The sequence below is a fragment of the Molothrus ater genome, chromosome 5, assembly GCF_012460135.2.
Source record: "Molothrus ater isolate BHLD 08-10-18 breed brown headed cowbird chromosome 5, BPBGC_Mater_1.1, whole genome shotgun sequence".
In the NCBI taxonomy this organism is placed as follows: domain Eukaryota; kingdom Metazoa; phylum Chordata; class Aves; order Passeriformes; family Icteridae; genus Molothrus; species Molothrus ater.
This window is the reverse complement of record NC_050482.2, coordinates 57470901-57493129: the sequence shown is the minus strand read 5'-3', so window position 1 is coordinate 57493129 and position 22229 is coordinate 57470901. Positions and strand designations below refer to the sequence as shown.

The window sequence follows — 22229 nt, the reverse complement described above, 5'->3', positions numbered from 1 at the left end:
CTTCCATTCCCTCATTTTTTTAAAGGGGAGGTTGAACTCCAGCCTGCTTCCCATGGTCCTTCCTATGCTGACAGAAACTGGCAAAAGTCTTCAATCACATGCCATAAAAGCATTCAAATACTATTCCCAACCCTGTAACACATTATTGACATAAGATTCCTTTTACATAGATCTAAATGGCCTTTCACCTTAAACTGTAATGATCTCACTTTCACAGAGGTGGGTGAGACACTGCTGCCATCACACCTGGAGCCAAGCACCCAGCTGTTTCCCTCCTCTGAAAGAGTACAGTTTGTGGAAAGTGAATGGATTCTTCCTCCATTTTCTACTTCACAAGAGCTGCAGACTGTTACCCAAGGTAGAAACAAGTTTACTTTTCTGTTCTTGCTTCTGAACACAGGTGCCATCAACCTTTTCATCCACCCTGCAATGTGTCTCTGGCTTCCTGTACTAGAACCCATGCAGTCCTCAGACTATCAAATTCAAAATATTCCTGTCCTAAATTCATCCCTCTCTAATATTTACATGAGGTAATATACAAGGAGGGGATACTAATGGCATGACTTTACTACTCCTCACCATAAAATGTAGAAAGCAGAAGTACACAAGATCCAAAAATGGGAGGAACAGAGAACCATTTTAGTCACAAGCTGCAGAAGTGCATGTTGTGATCCTTCACTCTTTGAGCCTGGTAGCAAACTTCACCTGACAGTCACAGAGAGGAGATTTTCTTTCAAATTTGTCCCCACACTTTATCATCCTCCAGCTTACCTGGTGTTTGCTCCCAAATTCTCTGGAACTCTTCAAAGCAGGCAGACATGAAGCACTCACAGCAATCCCATCCCAGGCATCCATACTCTCATAAAATCCCCCCCCAAAAAAACCATGATTAATGTTGGAAATAGAAGACGAAACAATACCATGTTGTGGTATTTTTGTGTAAAAGTTACTAGAATTAGATGTAATTGTTTGGGAAGGAGCTATACAAGACTTGACTAATATTTTGGACTAGACAAAACAGTGTTAAGGATATGAACAGCTGTTTAAATAAACAGATATCTAAATATGCTTAACAAATGAGGTTAAGATGTGATCAAGGACAAGACTTTACTGTTAAAAGTTTCAGTTTCAGCACACTCCACAATCCTGAGGCTGACAAAATTTGTTTGCCATCACTCAGCAAGAGATAGCAATTTTTTCTTCCTAATTCTTTTCCTCCCTTTTGTCCCTCCTCTCTAAAGGACAAGCAAACACTTCTCCAAAGGTTGTTCATTCCATTAAATTCCTAACAGCAACCATCGGCTGCCTGTTCTTTGTCCCTATACCTGCGAACACATTTTATGACAAGGAAGATGGCAACTCCACTCAGTTATCCCTACAAATCCTCCCAGCTGATGGCTCTCCTTGGGGATCTGAGAGCTGGCTGCAGTTTAACACCTCCCAGCAGGCCATGCACGGCTATCCCCTAGAGATGGACTTCCAGCATTCCCCACAGGAGTTTGTGCCGTCTGCCACGGATTCCGGCGCTCTGACAGCCTGGCAATCCTTCACCATCGAGCTCCTGAAGCCCCCCCAGCCACCCTGCCACCATTTCACTGTGCGGACCAAGAACAGCTACTCCTCCTTCCTGAGGGAGAGGAAAAGGGTGGGTTTGTTCCTGGAGAAGCTCTCCTTCTTCCTGAACTCCAGCAGCCCCAAAGACATGGCGCTGACAGCTCTCCAGCCCGGCTCCACACTCATCTCCTGGTACAACAGCTCGCTGTGTGCAAGCGCCAACACCTCTTCCAGCTGGTGCGGGAAAGATGAAATCCAGCAGGCATTGGAGAAACTGAGGGTGCCAGCTGGCTCTGTGAGCCCACAGTTCATCCAAGCAATGCTGCCAGAGTACAGAATTGATGTGACCTTCAGTATTTCCTACAGTGAGGACTGCCCAGCCAGCACCGAGCTGTTCCCCTGGCCCTGCAGCAGCACCGGGCTGGCGCTCCACGCCAAGAATGCCTCCATGGTGAGGAGCAGCCACCGTGCCCTGCTGAGCAGTGTTTGTGCCACTGCTGGCCTGGTGCTGGCAGTAGTGGTCTGCTGGCTTTGCAGGTGTGCCAGGAGGATTCCTGGAGCACAGCCTGTGATGGGTGAGACAAACTCTCAGCTGAGCCATGCTGATGTGGAACTGGACACCCTGAGACCTCGCAAAGCCCCTGTACACGAGTGCAGGGCTGCACTTCCACCTCCATTGTGGATTCCACCTTCAGGAACGCTTCCCTCCCACGGGCAGCATCCCAGGCCCATCCCTCACATCACACCACCCTTCCAGCCACCAAAATACCAACTCCCTCCCCTCTATCCAGAGGCTCTGACCACCTACCATGGCCAGGGCAACATCCAGAGGCTTAAGTTTTAAAAACTTTTAAATGGTATTAAGAGCAAATCTACAAAAAGACAAATTGCATTATAAGGTGCTATCCTTAACCCAGAAAAAACCAACATAAACAGGCAGTTAGTGATTTGCACCATGTTTCAATTTAGAATAGAATATATTTGACCCACACCTGACAAAGAGGCAGTGGCAAAACCAGAACCCAAGTGAAACAGGCAAAAGAATCTCCTGACGAAGAGGTAGAATTTACAACCCTGCAAAAGTCAGAACAAGAAAATACACATCAAGCTGATGCTGGTGGGAATGAGGGGTCAGAGTCAGTGCTGGGCAAATCTCACTGCATAATGTCTCCCTGACTCATAAATATACATTTTATATAGAAGAGGCAAAACTGTCACAGAAGGATCACCAAAAAACCATTAAGGTTCCATTGAAATTCAGAGGTGCTACAGCTCTGGAGTCTAGGCCATCCTGGAATTTTAGAGTTTTAAAAAATGCCTGACATTGTCCTTTCAATCTTTCAAAACTTTTTAAAGTGTTTCTAAATAAAAACATCATATGTAGCATTTCTAAAGGCAATAGTAGCTACTGAACTCCTCGTGTAAGGTAATTTAGTGCAATGTATCTTTAAAAATATATTTTAAAGTTCCAGTCTTGCCTTCTTTACAGTAAAACTGTCTCTTGGCTGCTTCCACCTGGGACAGTTCTAGCAGAGAACTCCTGAAGTTCTGCAAAAGAATTTATAAGGACTTTTTAAACATTTTGAAATCCTCCCAGGTTAATAGATTATCATATACAAAATGCAATCCATAATTTAATTATGAACTGCATTTCGCAATCACATAATTACAGATCAAGCTTCTTAATCCGTAACTTCCAATTTTAATCTGTAAACTCTTTTTAGAGCTGACAAAATCTTCCCTAAACCTGAAGGCAGCGAGTGAAATAGGAGCAAAGCAGCACCAGTGCCACTATGCAGGGCAGGAGAAGAATATGGAATTGCCCTTTCCAGAAGTGCAAAGATCAGCTCTTGCCATCTCTTGAGTCCCTGTGAGACTCTTCGGGTACATGAAATACAGACCCACAGTCACCAGCCCTGCTCATTTAATCACCAACCAGTGTGACCTGGCAGATGCTCCAAATGTGGAGAATGGAGTTGGTAAACAAGCTAAACAAATACACATTTTAATAGCAGGTGCTATCAAATTTCTCTTTCTCTAATGAACTATTTAATTCCTGTACATATTTGCAAGGAGTGCAGTTGAATATTAATGGCACATGAGGAGATGCAACACACAATTCCCAAGACACAGGATGAGCTTTTCAGCTCTAACTCTCCAGCCTAGCAAATTGCAGAGCTGACATTTACATGCTCCCCAGCTTCCAGACTTCAACATTCCTCTAGGAAACAAGAGAAACATCCAGATATGCAGTAAAATCTCATTAAAATAACCCAGAAAGGTATGAGAAGCAATAATTTTGTGGCAGTTTTCTCCATCAGAACATTTCAGCTAGGATATCAAGAGATGTGGTGATGCAGAACATTCTGTTTTCCATGAAGTAGTAAAAATAAAAGCAGTAAGACTTTCTTCACACTAGGATCTGCAAGAGTTACATGTTGCTTCTGTAAAAGCTACAAATATTTTACCATATGATAGAAAATATTACCATGCAAGTACTATTTAATCACTCTGTAAAAATGGTTCTAAAATCATTTAACAGAAAACACACCTAACCTGCATCAGAGTGGCTGAATAATCACTTTGAAATTGTTCATGGTAGTTCAGCAAAGCTGAAGAAAGGATTCAGTCACAAATGTTCAGTGAAGAATATTTGTGTTCAGATCTATACATCACAAACTATAGTATTTAAAGCTGCAGGTGAATATAAAAATATTTATTTAGTTTTAGAACATCTCAAGATGTGTCTCAAACTATGAGATACCCAATCTGTGAGCCCTTCAGTTGCTTACGGAAGCCAGATGCAGACCAGAGGAACGCTGACACACTTGGAGAGCTCAGGAATTCATCTTTCCTTAGCCCATGTGGAAGACAACCCAAAACCTGGCAAGGGATCAGACCACAGACATTGGCTGAATTTTCCCAGTTGAGAATTCTAGTCCCCAGTGCAAGAGGCTCTACTCAAAGAAACTGAAGACAGATCAGTTACCTTTTCACTCACAGCCATTCAAACTCAGGCCCTCAGACATACAACCACAAGTATCTTACAGAACACACTTCATCAATAATATAATTATTAGCAAAAAATTTTATTGTACTTTTGCTTACAAAGCCTTAACTCCAAAACAACAACTTGAAAGGCTTTGCTTTCTAAAGACCATTTCCATTCCATTTCTTAAAAGTCTTTAAACCAACAATTTCTATCTGTAAAAGCCCTCACCCTCCCACCCCTCAGATGAAAACCAAGACTGGCACTCTCTCAGCTCAGTGTCTGGGTACCCAGTGTGCGGTCTTTTCCATAATTCTGAACTCCTGACGAATCCTCATATAAATAAAAGGTGTTCATGGACCAAAATTAAGGATGTTATCAGCTTACTGTAAATTACTTCAATTTTTTTTTAAGACGGTCATCACTGATTTTGAAGTATTATCCAATACTTCTGGGCAAGGACTTTAAGGTGACTAACATTTTTGACTACTTGATTTACTCCATGGCAGCAGAGGTTTTCTTCATCCTAAAGCACGACTGGAAAACACTTCAGGACAGCTCCTATTTGCACACTAACGTGATATGCAGGTTTCATACTTCATAGCAAAAATAGGACTAGAAAAATGTAAAAACCAATCAAACCACAGCTATACGATTGTATTGAAACAGTACCAAGAGCAATTCCAGCATTAAATATTTTTGCATTTTGGCCAGGTTTTGTCCCAAGAAACAGAATTAATCCTCACTGCCGGCCTGCTTTTCCATTTTCTGTTGTTTCCATTCTGAAAGGCAAGACAACAAGTGGTAAGTCTTGTTACTGAAGGAACAATCAACAGAAAAAAAAATCAGATTTAAATGCTTTCATAAATATTTTTTACTTCACTAACTGTCCTGTCTCTCCCTACCCCAACATATGCAATCTTATCTCCTCTTAATACTTCTTTAAGCAGCAGTCAGTACATAAAGGAAAAGTTTCTGCAGAGATACATTTCAGCTGTGAAAAACCATCCACTATCAACCTCACCAAAATAGAAAATATTCCTGTGACTGGAGAATCCATTTTGAAAACTTGAGCTTTGGCCATTTTTTCCAAGGACTTCAGTTTCACCCTTCTTACACTGATCATTGTCTACCATCATCTGATTTCCTTCAGAGGAGGCTGATTTGGTTTTCCAGTATTTTTTGTAGAACATGGACTACTTCATTACAGTACAGCCTAAGAGTCAACCACTTTATTACCAACAATATTTCTGTATCAGCCATTCCTGTGGAAGCTAAAGCAAGCAGAAAGTCTCAGCTACAGTTTAAACCCCTGCAGTTTAGTAAGAGTTTTGCTGCAGGGGCAATCCCTGAGGCCCAGCTCTCAGGAGTCAGTCTCACTCAGCACAGATGCAAACAGAAAACCAAACACTGCTGTGGTTCTCCATCAATGCTGAGAAGCAAAGGAATGTATTCAGATATTTTAATCATCAAAGGAGTATCTAATGCTGTAAACCCCACACTGACTGCTACCAAGATATGGGTAGTGATACATTTCCTGATACAAACCCATTTTCTTCTTTCAGATGTTGATACAGTTCAGCTTTGTTGTTGACAGAGTTCAACCGACCAATAAATTCCTGGTGTTTCCTAGAGTTGGCAGTATTAATTCTGTTGCTCCATAAAGACAGCAAGGACATTGGCCCTAAAATTGTAAGTAAAAAGAGTCTAAGTGATGAAAATTTTGAATTAACATTACATCATTATAATATCTTAAAGGAAAATACAGATTATGGTAATTCAACATGTTAAAACAACTAAAATTAAACAAACTTACAACAGGGGCTAAATAAATATAAAATATGCAAAGTGATAATGGCTGAGGAGTTGCTGCATGTGAGATGGACTCTGCTTTAAATACAGAATCTCAGCATCAGCTCAGCCACTGTAACAGAAAATAATTCACACCAAGGAAGAGTGAGAACTGTCCATTCTGACAATTGCACTGCTTAGGCAAGTTGATTATTTAGTAGCAGGAGACAGTGATTTCTGATACCTGCCCTCAAACAGCATTTCTCACGCACAGTAGGTCAGACAGCACCAGCAAGAACTTGGCCAACCTCCTGTCAACCCAAGAGTTGATCAGCAGACCCACACAATGTCTTGGTATCTCCCTTTTTTCACAGACCTGGTGAGGTTAACATGTTTTCCAAGAATTTCTCAACATTTAGCATTCAATTAAACATGATCTTCACTGACTTAGCTTTAACTCCAAAATGATTCACCTCATTACTTTAGAAAACACAGACTGATGCAACAACATCTATCCTTAAAAGAAATAATCTGTTGCAATTGTTCTGGTTTACCTTTTGCCTTTTCAACTGTGGGCATTTCATCCATTGTAATGAGAGGCTTTTTGTTGGGGGGCTCAGGAGAATCAGGGGAGTCTTTGATAACTTCAGCTTCTGCCAGTTCTTCTTTCTCCCGATCCAAAAGACCTTTTAACCTTTTCCAGAGGGAAGGAAAAGGGTGAGGAAAATTATGTTTGAGCAGGACATAATTCTTGATAGCTTTCTGTACTACTCAAAATTATACAGGACCCATACCATAAGAAAATTTCTTTTGACCCCTTGGAGTGGGTGACAAACAATAGGGAATTGTAGCCAAATAATCCTCTGTATAAAGCATTACATATAGGAAAGGTTCTTAATATACAGTTTCACTTTGGTTGTTGAGACAATTGATGTCTGAATTTTGAAGGAAAGACTAAATTAAAATAAATACATAGGGAAATACAATACAACTTCCTATTATCTTTTCTAGATGAATTCAGACCCATTCACACTAAACCCCTTTTATCTCAGTCCCCATTTCTGTTCCACATGTGAAAGCAAAGCTGTAGGAATGATCATTCACAGGAAGGCATGGAATGTCATCAGCATGGTGACAGCAGGGTAGATGAAAAGGCCCTCCCATCCTAAATGATCCCTGCATGCACAGAACACATGCAAATTAAGCTTATTACTGTGAGTTTTTTAGATCTCTGTAGAAAGTAGTTTCAAAGAAGGAATACAGAACAGACTGACAGGTGCTTGCCACTTAGACAAACTACAGTAACAACCTGAATTACAGACAGGAGGTAAACAGACTATAATCCTGATGCTCAGCTGAAGAGAAGAGCCAAATCAAGCTGGGTTGTTTAATCAACCTGAACACTGAACTATCTACAGCTTGATAAAAGAAAACAACTGCTTGTCTCACATTTTCAGCCATGCTTTAAGTTTCCATAAAGCAGTTTAATATCGAATAGGTGGTGTGGTTATGATAGAATCCAACAGCAGGAACTCCTCAAGCTACAACACTTGGCTAAGAGGTCAGCTAAGAACAACAGTTATGCTACAGTTTGATTTCACTTTAGAAAATGTACCTCTCTGATTCCTGCCATGGCTTATCTGATTCATAGTCTTTGCCCAACTTCTCTGACTTGTCCTCTTTGTCTTCTCTCTTCCTGCCCCGTTTCTTGCGCTCCTCTTCCTCGGGGGGTTTGCTCCTGCAGGCCATGAGGCACTCCAGGACTCGCTGGTGTTTGTCAGAGTTGTTGATGTGCGCTCGCACCAGGGTCTCCAGCTCGTTCCACATGATGCGGTACTGCTCATCCCTGAAGGGCCAGGAAAAACACCACACCGAGGATCACCACCACCATTCCACTACCCACTGCATGAATGCAGGCCTTAAGAAACAACACAGAACCCCCAAACCAAAAATAACTCCCCAGAGATTATCTGTCCTCCTGTACTGCAGGTTTCTCCACCTGGGATTACTCCATGCTTGAACCACATTAACATTTCCCAGTTAATGCCCAGAGTAAAATTTAAATTGAAATGGATTATGTCCATTGGAATCATATTGCTGGCACTTGTGAAACCTCTCAGGTGCTTGCTAACAATGCAATGTGAGAGGGCCATTCATGTACTGACATGCAAATTAATTATTACATTATTTGGGTTTAAAAAAATAAGAAAGAATTGCACCACACCATTGTCAATAACTCCCAGTCATGTAGGCAAATCAGGAGCTGAATTTCTTTTCAATCCATTCTTGGAAATAGGAGGAACACATCCCAGTGATTGAGGGATCAGAATATTCCATGCTTATTTTAAAGAAGTATCCCGTATTTGAAATAACTGTTCCATAAGGATTCCAATATATCCCAATTTTAAGTATATTAAAATGAACAGTGCATTAAGTTTTCCTTTTTATTAATTTGAAATTATTCCACTTTATCTGTCCATATTGTATCAATTTCTTAACTTTGCCAATAACTATCTTTGATTTCATATTTTTTAGCATTTTTAAATTCTTAGATAATAAAATTGTAGAGCTTTTTTCCCTAATATACAGCAGTATCAGTACTGTTATAACCCCTAAATGATACAGGTGAAGCACTCACAGCATTTGGGGTGTGCAATACAGTGTTTAGTTCACTTTTAGTTCACTTTTAGCTATATTTTAAAAATCTGGTATGAAAACATTGTCAACAGAGTATTTCTGAGAAACAGTCCAGAATCAACAGAGAGATATGCATGTAACCTTTTTGGCCCCTTTCCTCTGGTACCAACTGTTGAAATTGGCAGGGGATCGTTCTTCCTCTCCATGTCTACCAAATTGTATATTGTTTTTTGACAATTCAGCACATCCTCATCAGTCATTGTCTCCTTTACAATCACACTGGCTAATGGCACTACCTGAGAGACAAAACAGAAATAAACAACAAGAAAATGTGTGTGTCACAGGAGAGCAACAGGGATTAAAAAATTAAAGGCAATGAAACAACACCAACAAAACCCCACCCTCTTATCCTCAGTTTAGTACTAATTTTAAGTGTAAGCAGATGCTTTCTTTACCCAGCAGAACTGGAGCTGTCAGGTTCAAATCACTTTATTTAAATAGCATTCCAATAATCTACTGTATTAAATACAGAATTAGTTCAGGAAAAATAAAGCTGAAAATAAACTGATTATACAGGAAGGGATTTATCACCCCACAGAATTGGTATTTCATCAAGTGACAAGGGGAAACTTAATCTAGGAACAGAACAAAAATGTACATAGCCCAGGTTACTTACAGCTTGCATGTTGAAGATGGTGGTCTGAGAAATAATCATAGGCCAGTAACGAGTATGTTTCTCTAACTGATCTTTTGCACGTTCCAATGGAATTTCAAGACTTCCATCCATCTTATATCTGGGCTCTAGAAAAGGAGTTAATCGGTTTTCCCTCATAAATTCACCAAAATCCTAATGATAACCAAACAAGATACAATTAGGCATTTCTCTAACAAAGCAACTTTCAGTGAAGGGGCTACACAGCTTAGCCTTGCTTATCACTTTGTACCATCCCACTGCCACATCCAACCCTACCAACCACAGCCCTGTCTCTAGCTCTCATGCATTTACCAGGGGGAACACAAAAACAGGGGCACAGAAATATGGGGTAAAAATCAATATATGGGTTTTGACAAAGAGGACTTCCAGATTTGCAAGGTATTTCATCTATGGGAAGAGTTATATTTTTCCAGAAGGAACTTCTGCTTATTTACAAAAGGTATCAAGGATGTGTTGAAAAAAATAAAGGATAAACAAAAAGGCATGTCAGCTGATTGTTTGATATCAGGGCTCAAAGCTGGTATCAGACAATCAGCTGTCAACTTCGTCTTTTTGATTTATTGTACAAGCACTCATATATAATCTATCCTTTGACAATAAGCACAATATAGTTCTATGTGTATCCAACCCACAGAAGAAACTTGCCAAGAAAAATGTTTTCCTAGAACCAGGACAAAATTTAAACACTCCTAGTACATTAAGGAGGCATTCCTTGACACACAAAGTATTCTATGAAGCAGGCATAACAATCAACAAACGTAGTATTTTCTACTATTTTATCTATCAAGGTATTTATTACAAAGGAAGTTTGACCATGCAATCCACTCCAGCATTTCCTTCCCACACCTACTGCCCTGCACCTGTTGTCATGTGAGAGAAGCAGCAGTGTAGGACAGAAAGACCCTTACTGTGATCCTGTAGTCAGTGACCCTCCCACCGCAGCCTTCGCTAATTGAGGGGGGATCTTCCAGAATTGAGCGCGAGCTGCTCAACACGTGCAAGAAGATCTCTCCCCCGTGGCTGCTGAGCATGTGGCTGATGACTTTTGAGCCAGACTTGCGTGGCTGTTCCAACAACACCGAACGACCTGGTGGAAGGGAGATCAGTTTCATTCACTAATTCCTGGGTGCTGCAATTTTAAATTTTGAGCTGCATAAATACAGGTTTGTGCTTGGCCAAGAAGAATCTGAACCCACCAAGGTGGTGTTTTCACCCAGCTGAACAACAAACTGCCATCTCCTCGTTTCTTGACACAGAACAGGGTATATGCACCTTAAAATTTTACAAAGCAACACCAAAAGGCCTCTCCTAGACCAATCCATCATTTTTTTCTGTAAGACATTATTCTCAGGAAAAAATACATATTCATAAGGCATTCAAATAGCCCTGCTGCAGAACCACGCTCATCAAAAGAAACTTTCAAAAAGTAATAAAATAACCTCTTGAGTATAACGGTATCAGCTGATACCACTTGCTCATGCTTAAAATGGATACTGTTCTTCAGACAGGGAAATAAAACTGCATTTGTCTTATTTTCAGTAAAATACACCAAGCATTAAAGGATGCATTCTCCAAATAAGTTTCTTTTTATCAGGAAGCAAAAATCAGAAGAGTGAGCTTATCTGAAATACACTATTAATTTTGGTTCTAACCATTTTTATTAATCAAAGGACATTCTCACTACACAATCTCTAGAGAAAAATACTAAGATATAATGTTTAATAAAACCACTGCATATGTGGAGAATCAAGTAACTTGATTGAAGGAAACATTCTATTAAAAGGATATTTGTAATGCCATTTTGTTTGCAAACATACAAACCTCCATTTCAATACTTGTTGCTTCTTTACTTCTTTCCTCCCATCTTTAAGTTTCCAAACAATTGCCTTTGAGGACATTTAACAACTTTTTTCTCTTATTTATAGGACATTTTAAAATAAACACAGTATTTTTACAGTATATACACATTAATGCTACACCAATCAAAATGTGCCACATGCTCCATTTACAGGATTAAAAATTATAACATTGAATAATTAGTCAAGGACACAAATTTACCATTAAGGAGAAAGTTTGTAAGGCATGAAGAAGGTCTGCTATTTACATCTACTGGTGAAATTCTGTATGCTCCAGTGCAATAGTGCAGTTCTGAAAAATAAAGGAATAGAAAAGTGGAATGTAATTCCAGAGACAGAAAAAAAAAAATCCACAAAATAAAAGAATGGAAGAGGAGGAGGCTAGTCCACAATGAGCAGAACTAGAAAGTCTAGATGCCTCTCAGTCTGAAAGTCCTCACTGGGAGGATTCCCAAGAATCCACAGCTCTGAGAATCTCATACATTCCCAAGCCCTGTTTGCAGCAGAAACCCCAATTCTTTATCTCCTGAATCACTTCACTGACCTGTCAGTTTGCTCTTATTTCTCTTACCTGTATTTCTGGCCTGCTGGCTCAACGAGTCAACATAAATTGCTAATAGTTAATAGGGTGCATGAGCTGCACAGCCACCTCAGAGCTGCCCTGGCTTTCTCTCCTGTACTCTGATTTGTACAAGTTACCAACAAGGTCTGGAAGGTTCCATGGCACCTACCCACACTGTTGGTTCGAGGAGTGCACCATTTCAGTGTCACAGTTTCTTTAAATGTGCCTTCCCTGCTATTGCCACCTACGTGGTTATCACCTGCAGAGAAAGGCAGAAAGAGGAGGGATCAACCAGAGTTTATTACAGAAAAACAGCTCTAAACTTAAGGTACAAAATGTAACATGAACATATACACAATGCAATCTGAATTTAAAACTTAGATACCTAACCTTTTGATTCGACAAGTAGAAAGTTCTACATAAGTTTAGTTCTGTCAGCAGCAGCAATTTTTTCCTGCTAAAATGCTCAGGACTTGAAGACAATATCTTTATTAAAATTTTCCACACAGAAATCAGAACTCTTAAATACTAGAGCTGACTGTATTTATGTATTAATACAATAAAAATGTATTGGATTAATTTATGTATTAATACAATACATATTGTATTCCCAAAGTCAATTAAACCAATCTAAAGGTACATTTGACAAGTTTAATTTTTTGGGGAAAGAAATATTTGGTCTCATCGCTATGTCAGATTCAGCCTGAATTCTCTCAATGTGTGCTACTGACCACAGACACTTTATTATTAAAATACTGGAAATACTTTATTATTAAAATTAACTGCAGCAATTTTAGAAATTATCTCTCAGAATATCTGAAGGCCAAACTTATTTAACCTGAAAATTTCTTGGCAACATTTCAGAGAAAGACCAGTGTAACTAAATTCCCACTTTCCGAGCATCAGAGCTATTACAGCTGAATTATGTATTTAGAAACAAATGAAAGAACCCAAAATTTACAGGATCTAAGAACAGACTTTTTCCTCTCAAAGTCCTGATGGGAAAAATGTGAAGAGGAAATGCAGTCAGAGTGCTTTTGTATTTTCCCAGGAGACCTAATTCCTTGAGCCTACAGGTTTTACAAAACCGCTTCTGAGCCCTGGTAATAAAAGCTTTAAGATTTCAACATCATAACACAGTTCAGGTGAGGCTGAGGTCATTACTGCAACACCCTCTGCTTTTCATCAATCTTTAGTCATCCACTCCCCTAAAATTTGGAGCACAGCACTTTGAGATGACAAAGGAGCTACCTCCTCTTCCTCAAAGTAATGAGACAAAAAGCACAAACTCCCCAAAATGGCTACTTATGGATCATATGACATTTAATTCTACTAATACAGAAGTTATAAGCTGATTTTTAACCAAGTTTTACATCAGGCAGTTTCCTCAACAAAATGATTCTGCAAAAAGCTGAGTGTTGTGCTTTTCTAACTTTGGTTGAGCTATTAAAAATTCACCTCAGAGGAATACTAGGTAGTAATTCCAAATTTACAAGAAAAAAGATAGTAGGTATTTCAAATAAAACAAAAAAGCTCAACAGCCAAACAACTCTTGTTTTTTCTAAAACAATTATTGTCATAAACAGGCCTGTGGGATGTAAGTGGTGCTAATTATTATTACTTAACAAATTTCAATTGTGCAAGGCATAATTTTGCACAAATATCCACAAGAGGGACTTTATTTTGTAAAATCTCCCTGCATATCTGGTCTCTCACCTAGTTTTTGTATCTCAGTAAGGAACTGACATGTCCTTCAAATCTCACAGCGATATCCTGAACATATGTGAATTTGGCCTGTTTTCTCATTGCTGTATTAAAATATGTCAATATTGAGTAAAACTCTAATGCCAACATTACAAATTAAGTTTCCTGGGTTACAAGGAATAACTGAAATATTTACTATTTGAGCCTGAAATTTACATGGATTTGAATCTCTCCAACTTTATTTGTGAATACTCACAAAGAGGTTGATCAAAGGCCACCTTCAGATGGCCAGTCCTACTCACCACTCTTTAAAAAATCCACATGTGCCTCTTTGTGATGAAGCAGCTCCACATCATAGTTGGCTGATGTGTTAGCATGTTGTTCCTCCTTCAAAAGAGAAAGGTAGACATAAATAGAATTACTTTAGCTTGAGGTCACCATTTTCATAAAGGAATAATTCTACATTTGTCTTTCAGTCTGAAAGAAAACAAAAAATCTTCAAGTGCCTCAGACAACAACAGGATTGCAATGCTGAGGAAACTTTGCTCTCTGAGCAGTTTAAAGATGCAGCCAACTGCTTTTCCTCTTATTTACTTTTTTGAAACCCTATTTCTCTTTACACAAGCCTCATGTCAGGGTGCAGAGCATCACATACAGGAAAAAAAAACTAGGCTTGACTACTTCACTAAATTAGTGAAGTTAAGGAAGCCTACAAAATGTTACATAACCACCAGCAGTCACAACTTACTGAGCAGCAACAAAGACTCACTGCAGGGCAGAGGGACAGTTACTTTTCAAAACCAAAAATAAAGAATCCAAACCAAAACCCACACTTTGAACTTATTATTTCTTAAGGTTATGAGAAGAAGTGCACTTGCAGCTCCAAGTTTATAACTAAAAAAAATTGATTTTTGTAAAGAGGACACTGCATCTTCAAACGGCTGCAGAGGATCAGCAAAAACAGAACAGTAACTCTGCTAATTTAATCCAAATTTAAAAAGAAAAGAAAAAACCACAGAGAACCCAACATAGTCTATTACTATAAGGACAAAGGCAGAAGGGAGAGGCACACCAGCAGCACACAGGTCAGAAAGTTACAGACAAGGTATTTGCAAACTGAAATCACATTTATGCCATGACCCATGTTAAACTCTCATAAAAACTGAAAATTATTTTGATATCATGTTTTAACTTATAAAATTCACACAATATTGCTAGTTTTCAAATATGCAATGACTGACTGTTACAAGTTAATGAATTTTTTAAATCACGAAGGTTACCTGCCCATGGCTCTTTTTCTGTTTGAATAATGACACTTCTGTCTCAATTGTCTCGTGCTGCCTGATCAGAAAATTACTGCCAACTGAACACCTGACATTCTAAACTGCACTAATTTCCCTCCAAGTAGCAAAAAAATTTAAAATATGGACATAACATCTACCACAAGATGCTTAACTGAATCTCTTTCTTAACTAGGTATATCCTGTCCCCATTTCATATTTATGGATTTTCAGAGTAGAAAACCCACTGGAAAATCCTTGGTAAAAAAGCAGCTTTTAGTTACAAACACCTTTATGTTGGGTGGGCATGATAATGAAACAGAGGAAAAAGAGACTCACTATGCCACTATAATGCACAAGGGTCAAGAATATCTAAACACAACTAAAAAAAGACAAAAGAATCACAGACAAATTGATCTGAGGTAAACAAGACTGTATTTATATAAAGTAATACAAACAGAACTGAAATAACACTTGTATTGCTACGTCAAAAATTGAGATTTGGCAATACAATATTTTGTTCTGTGATCCTTCTTTACTTTTTTTTCCCCTACTTCATTTTTACTAACCTGATCACAGACATTGAATGTGGGCTAATAAAAGAAAAAAAAACAAAACAGAAAATATGATATGGAGAGAAAAACAATGTAAAAATTCAATTAAAATAAACATCAAAAGTTTTCAAACAAATTTAGAAGTGATGCATCTAGTTAACACAGAGCTGGAGACACAATATTACCTTCATAGGGATGTTAGTTATTGTGGTTGAAGCCAGATCAAAGTGTTGCTGTACTAAAAGATTCAGTTTGGTAGCCAGGTGCCTCCCTGCACGGACACTGTGCACTTCACTGGTTAGAACAGGGGAGAGCTGAAATAAATTGATACATGGAATTCATAGTTTAGGTTGTGATTTCATTCAACAGTACAGTTTGTTCAACTCTGAAATAAGCATTTATACTGCTAAAACTATCAGTCAGAAACCCACACCAGGGGAAACTACCAAGCAAGAAGCAAAAAACTATTTGCATTCTGAAGTTTGAGCTTATGCCAATCGCTATAGATGCGGTTCTTAAAAATGGTAAAAAAACAAAATTAGAAGTGTGCTAAAAATTTTGAGTCACTAATTGTTAATAGGAAAAATTAGCATCACAACATGGGGAATAAATCTTAACAGCAGCTCTGGGCCTGGTTTTACATTCTTTTACCTGCTGAGTAACAGTAGCAAAGTAATTTTTAGATGTCTACCTGTAAGTGCATCATACATACACAAGGCAAATAAACACAAGCTAGAAGATGTATTTGATTTTTCCTTTGCCAAAAAGAACGCTGGGTTGGGGTTCAAAAACAAAACAAAATAAATTAAAAAAAACACACAACAAAAACTACAACAACAATCCCCCAAAACCCCAAAACAACTCCAAACAACAACAACCAAAAAAAAAAAAATCCCAAGACCCAAACCCAGTGACTGCCTTAGAGAGGGAAGTAGTCAATTTGCTATCTTCCATTCACAATTTTTAGCATAACTACAGCAGAGTTCTGTAGAAATGAATCACAGAAAGGTAGCCCCTGATAGTCCTTTTCATATATTAAATACTATGCAGCTTTTCATGCTAAGTCATTTTTCTGGGGCCTTTTCTTACAGACAGCACATTAATGCAGAGCAGACTGTTGAATAGCGGAATATATTACAGATTTTTAATGTACTTGGTTTCAAAGAACCACCACATGTGCTTTTGCTACTGAACAACTGAGAACAATTTGCACTATTTTCAGTCTGATGTGGTTCAATCTGGAATAAGCTTTCTCATTTGAAGCTCCTCACCTCTTTTTTAGGACGATCTGAAACAAGGCTGTCTTCACCAACTGGGTATGTGTGGATTAACACCAGTTCACATTTCTGAATCTGCATTAGACTTAAAAATAAAATCATTTTGCTTAGCCTACAGCGTGGCAGATTATCTCCTAAAATTAAATTAATTCTGGTATCTAGAACACAGAATCAAAACATATGTTAGTAACATGTTGTTTATGAAACCATGCTGCAGGAACTAGGTTACAGATACGAATTTCAAAAGCACAGACTTCAAAATAAGTTCTTATCAGAATAAAAATACAAGCCTAACACTTCTTGCTCCTCAGATGCTACAGCACTGTGCTTCTTTTTTGGACACATCAATGGAGTAAGTCCTTAACTGGTGCAATCTGTTCAGCTTTATTCAGCTGCATATTGACACTACAGAGGAGTTGTGTCTCCAAATGTAGGTAAGAATGAGGGGATTCCAGGGAACATGAAAACAACTACCCAAACAGCACAGAGAGATGGGACATGTAATGGGATATATGCTAATCCTGATGTGGCTGGAAGTTTGGAGTGATGCAAACATTGTACCACATCCCTGTCTTTACAATGGATTTAACCCCTAATTTCCTGGGCAGGATCCTTTATACATCCATGAAACTGCAACTGCAGCAGGAAAAAATAGGAGAGTGCTGCTTCTGCTCTTGAAGTGCCTGAGGAGTAACCAGGAATAGGATCTCAACCCACAACAACTTAACAAGATAACAGAGTGCTATAGACAAACAGTTCAGTTTCATTAGACAAAACATACATGGAGAAAGACTTCTCAGAGGAGATGCACTCTGCATTTTAAGATTCCTTTATCTCAAGGGAAGTTCCAGGCAATACAGTCATTTAGAAACTAAAACTAGTTTCAAAGAAGTTAGCTGTTTTAGTCAAAGGAAAATGATCATGAAAAGTAACACAGTATTATCAAGAAAAACTGCTCCAGATGAATTAGTGATTAAAAACACAATGTGCATCAAGGCACAGTTATGCATTACATTTTGGAGCAGATGTAGAAGGTAACAAGCTAAAGAAATCCTGACCTATGAAGGATGATACTGGAAAGAAAATGATCATACACCACCTCTAAGCTAACAATATCGTGATTTACCACATTCTACCTCACATTCATTCAAACGGTTCATTATAGTGAGTTTTGTGACAGAAATACATCCATATTTCCTAGAGGACGCCAGAAACTCTGTAAAAAGCGTACTCACTGGTCAGAGTTAGCTGCAAGCTTGTTGTGCTCATGAATGGTCTCCTGAACACAATCCTCCAGCATCCGAACATGGCTGTCACTACAAAGAAAGGTGGATTTCTTTTAAGGCGGCACCATCAATCCTCTGTCAGAACCCCATAACAAAAGCTTTGATAAGGCGAGAAGTGCTCTGAGAAGGATCTGTGCAAAGGGGCTGCCTGCGGCCCTGGTGGGAATGTCAGGAACCAGCAGAGGCCCCCGATGCCCACCTCTTGGCGTTGGTGATGCAGATGATCCTGCCCCGGTTGCCGACGCGCTCGGCGTTCTCCATGAGCGTGGTGCGGGCCTCGTGCTGGTACTCGGTGATCTTGCAGAGCGCCTCCACGGCGGCCACCAGCCCGTGCAGGATGCTGCAGCACTCGGGGTCTGCCCGCGGGTTCGGCGGCCCCACGGCCGCCAGCGCCGCCATCAGCTGGGCGGGACAGAGAGCTGTGAGCCAGAGGCACCTCCCAGTTTTTCTAACACATCTGACATGCAGGTTAACATTGCCGAAGAAGGGCAAATGGAACAACTAACGAACCTTACCGGCAGCCTTCTAGGAAACATTTGGCCCTAAATTATCCTTTGCAATTTAATTTATTCACTGTGATTAAATATTCGCATTTATTACAGAAAAATACCTGACCAAAACCAACAACTTATATCCAACACCCGAAAGACATTGCTGGTTGCCTTCTGCTTTTATTTTCCGAGAATTTGGAAATGCATTTCTTCCTCAAAGTAAATTTTTCAGAGGATGAAACACAACCATAAATAGGATATTAACAATTAAAGTATTTAACACAAGTTATTTGACTCTCAAGCAAATATTTCAAAAAGAATTTAAGTTCAAAAAGTAACACTAAATTACAGAAGAAATATGTAACTAATTTATTCATAATGTTTATTTTAAATATTTAAGTCTCTACTTAAAGATATTGGATTCTTTTTAAATTTTGTCTATAGAATGATCCAGGCTTACAGGCAGCTATTTGAAATTCTGTTACACAACAATTTCAGACTAGATCCACCAATACTGTAATTAAACAGCGTTACTTCATATTGAACACAATGTTTATTTCACAATAAAGTCTGAACTACAAAACAAAAGAACAGTTACTAATCATACCTCCTGCAAGTTCTGATCTTCCTGAGTCCAAGAATTCAACACATGAGCCCCAGAATCACTCACAATGAAATTCACCTACAAGGATCAAAAAAGCACATTAAGGTAACAGCCATTATATTGCTACTTCCCCAAATTCAAACCAACATGAATTGCACTTCTTTTTTCTGGTTGTCTGGAGATAATGTGCAATGACAAGCCAAACTCAAAATAACAAACCCACAAAAATCACACACTCCTGCTATATTAAGTTTTCCCCTTAGTAATATGATTAACAACTTATATTTGTACACCAGAAAATCATTCTCTACACCAAATAAGATTTTCAAAATATTAGCATTTTAAAAATTATATTAGATTTTCAGCAGGACAGCCATAAAATAAAGTAAATTCTAATACTGTAAACTGCACATCATTCTCCAAAGTCTGTCACAGTACATCATGGGGTAAATATCTACCAAGATTTAACAAACATCACAAAAAAAATATGGTTTTCTAAACAAGGAGCTGTGTGTGCCAGGAAGCTCTCCTCCCACTTTTCCAAACTGTTAGCTCCAGGGCAATCCTACCCTCTTCCTAAAGCCCAGAATTCCTTCAATGCTGACACCGAAATTCTTAGAGAGAGCTACCATGTGTACTCAGCAAGAAAATTCAGCTTAAGACAATTCCTCACTGAAGCTTTTTTAAAGTCATTGTTCAGGAGAGCACAATAATAAAGCTCTAAGTTGCCCTAAAGCACCTCTCCATGTTTTGCACCAGCTTGTAATGTGACATTAGAACAATGAAAGATTCCAAAATTAAATATGCAATGAGATTTATATACTACTAAAACCAATTCAAGGACTATAAAGTATATAAACAGCAAAAACAAGTTTTAAGTGATAAATTACAATTTGATATTTTACTCTAAACAACACAAATACATTAAAAGACTAAAATAAAAGATGAAAACATCCCATATTGTATCAAGCATGACATGCAGCATGGCTGGCAGAACCTACCAGTTTCTTGAAAGGGAAAATATCATACATTATTCTACAGTATTCCATGGATGACTCCACTGAGCAGGTCCACAGGGACTTGGAGATGGGTGCCAGAGGAATGATGCCCTGGGTGCGGTTCTTCACTAACATATCGAATTCCACGTGCTGCCTGCATGATTCTGCCATGTAGGGGCAGTGATCCACAACGAAAACAGTTTTGTGAGACTCAGAAAATATTTTCATTTTCTTCCTGAAAGAAACAGACATCAAAAATGCGGTGAAAAAAACCCAAACAAAACACATCATAAGTCGACTGTGAAAATTACACATACATCCTAGAAATATGCAAGTTTTAGAGTCCATATTTAGTAGACTACATTTTTTAATCAGAAGAAATGATTTTTTCTCAGGGGGAAAAATAGAGTAAAGTGGAATTATAATGCTGAAAAGGCAATAAAAATGCACAGTATTACTCTCCCCACTTCTCTATTTAAAACCAACTTTAAAGAAGAAGTACACAAACTGCTTCCTATTTAAAGCTTATTTCCTAAAACAAGTAACATGCAAAAGAAAAAAATTATTGTTAAACTTTAAAGACCTTTAAGTAACATAATCAGAATTTTAGTCTTGGCTTTACTAAATATATCTTATTTTTAAACGAATAGTTGCATCTGTACTTCAACATCTCACTGACAAATATACCAAGTGTGAAATTATAAAAATCACAGAGCAAGTAGGGCTGGAAGGAACCTCCAGACATCATCCGGTCCAACCCCCAGCCAGGGCAGGGTGACCTAGAGCGAGTAATGCCTTCACGTGGGTTTGGAATGTCTCCAGAGGAGGACTCTCTTCCCCGGCAGCTGTTCCAGGGCTCTGCCACCTTTTTTGTACACAAGTTCTTCCTCATGTTGAGGTGGAACTTCCTGTGTTTTCGTTTATGGCCACTGCTCCTCTCCTGTCGCTGGGCACCGCCGAAACCGGCAATTTCTAGCGAAAGAATTTATTGTTCTATGTACTTCTGCTGAATTACAGAATACGCAAGACAAAAAGTACATATATGTTCATTTAAAAAAACCTAAAATACCAAAGCAACGAGGATCACGGAAGTGAAACCGCGGCTTCCTTGGAGGGAGGCAGCGGCGCAGGTTTGGGCCCCGCGCTCGGCTGCAGCAGCCGGGGCTCACCGCGGCCCCTTGGCCTGAGCCCGGCCGCTGCCGGCCCGGCCGGAGCGCCCGCAGCCCGCCCTGGCCGGGGCAGGGAGCCCGAGGGGCCGGGGCAGCGCCTCTGGAAGCGTTACGACGACGGCGAGCGTTCCTCACCTGGGCCGGCTCCTCCGGTGGTGCAGCAGCCCCGGTCCCGCTCCTCGCCGCGCCCGGCCGCGCCCGCGGCCCCGCTCCGAGGAGGAGGAGGGACGAGGCCCGCGGGGCGCCCTAGACGGGGCCAGGCGCGGGCGCCTCCGGCCGGGCGCCCTCCATGTCCCTGCGGCGCTCTGCTCCCCCTCCTCGGGCGGCTCGGCGGGGAGCGCGGGGCCCGGGTCCGGCCTGCGCGCCCGGCGCCCGCGGGGGTGGGAGAGGCGGCCGGAGCCCCCCCCGCTCCGCCCACCCCTGAGCCCGCGGGGGCCCCGCGCGGCCACGGGCGCCGCCGGCACCGCGACTCCCCCGGGGGGAGCGCCCGGCCCCTGTCCGCACTTCCCCGGGCCACAGCGCCCGGCCGGGATCACTCGCCCGACATGCCGAGGCCAGCGCCGGCCCCGCTGCCGTCCCACTCCTGTTCCCCAGCCCGATCCCGCCCGAGCACGGACGCCCCGCCCGTCCCTGCGCTGCCCGCACGGCTCGGGGGAGGAGCCCGCGATCTCGCGAGAGCACGGGGACGCCCTGTGGGCGGGCTCCGCCGAGGCCGCCGTGTTCTCGCGAGATCTGCGGGCGCGGCGGGCACACCGACGGGCG

General features: G+C 40.4%; 1 protein-coding gene across 2 annotated transcripts; it reads right to left on the bottom strand.

Moving 5' to 3' along the window:
* Window positions 1-4624: 4624 nt before the first annotated feature.
* Window positions 4625-21852, bottom strand: INTS13 (integrator complex subunit 13). Of its 2 annotated transcripts, XM_054514908.1 has the most exons (18): window positions 21603-21852; window positions 21034-21270; window positions 20302-20533; window positions 19304-19378; window positions 18405-18607; window positions 18155-18235; window positions 16914-17004; window positions 15828-15956; window positions 14111-14195; window positions 12274-12363; window positions 11745-11834; window positions 10595-10773; window positions 9648-9818; window positions 9113-9267; window positions 7950-8180; window positions 6889-7028; window positions 6092-6227; window positions 4625-5325 (listed from the first exon to the last, which is right to left on the bottom strand). In XM_054514908.1, the coding sequence occupies exons 3-18, from the start codon at window positions 20524-20526 to the stop codon at window positions 5286-5288; spliced, it is 2121 nt and encodes a 706-aa protein (XP_054370883.1). In that variant the 5' UTR covers window positions 20527-20533; window positions 21034-21270; window positions 21603-21852; the 3' UTR covers window positions 4625-5285. The 2 variants fall into 2 exon arrangements, with proteins under 2 accessions (XP_054370883.1, XP_036260920.1); XM_036405027.2 differs by lacking the exon at window positions 21034-21270.
* Window positions 21853-22229: the final 377 nt, after the last annotated feature.

Bases quoted from the DNA above. Each gene is read 5' to 3' on its own strand.
- INTS13 (XM_054514908.1), bottom strand. From the start codon at position 20,526: ATGAAAATATTTTCTGAGTCTCACAAAACTGTTTTCGTTGTGGATCAC. The intron at 18,236-18,404 runs GTGGGCATCGGG...CTTTCTTTGTAG, and splicing joins TGCATCACCAACGCCAAGAG to TGACAGCCATGTTCGGATGC. The intron at 17,005-18,154 runs GTGAGTACGCTT...TTTATTTTTAAG, and splicing joins CTTGCAGCTAACTCTGACCA to TCTAATGCAGATTCAGAAAT.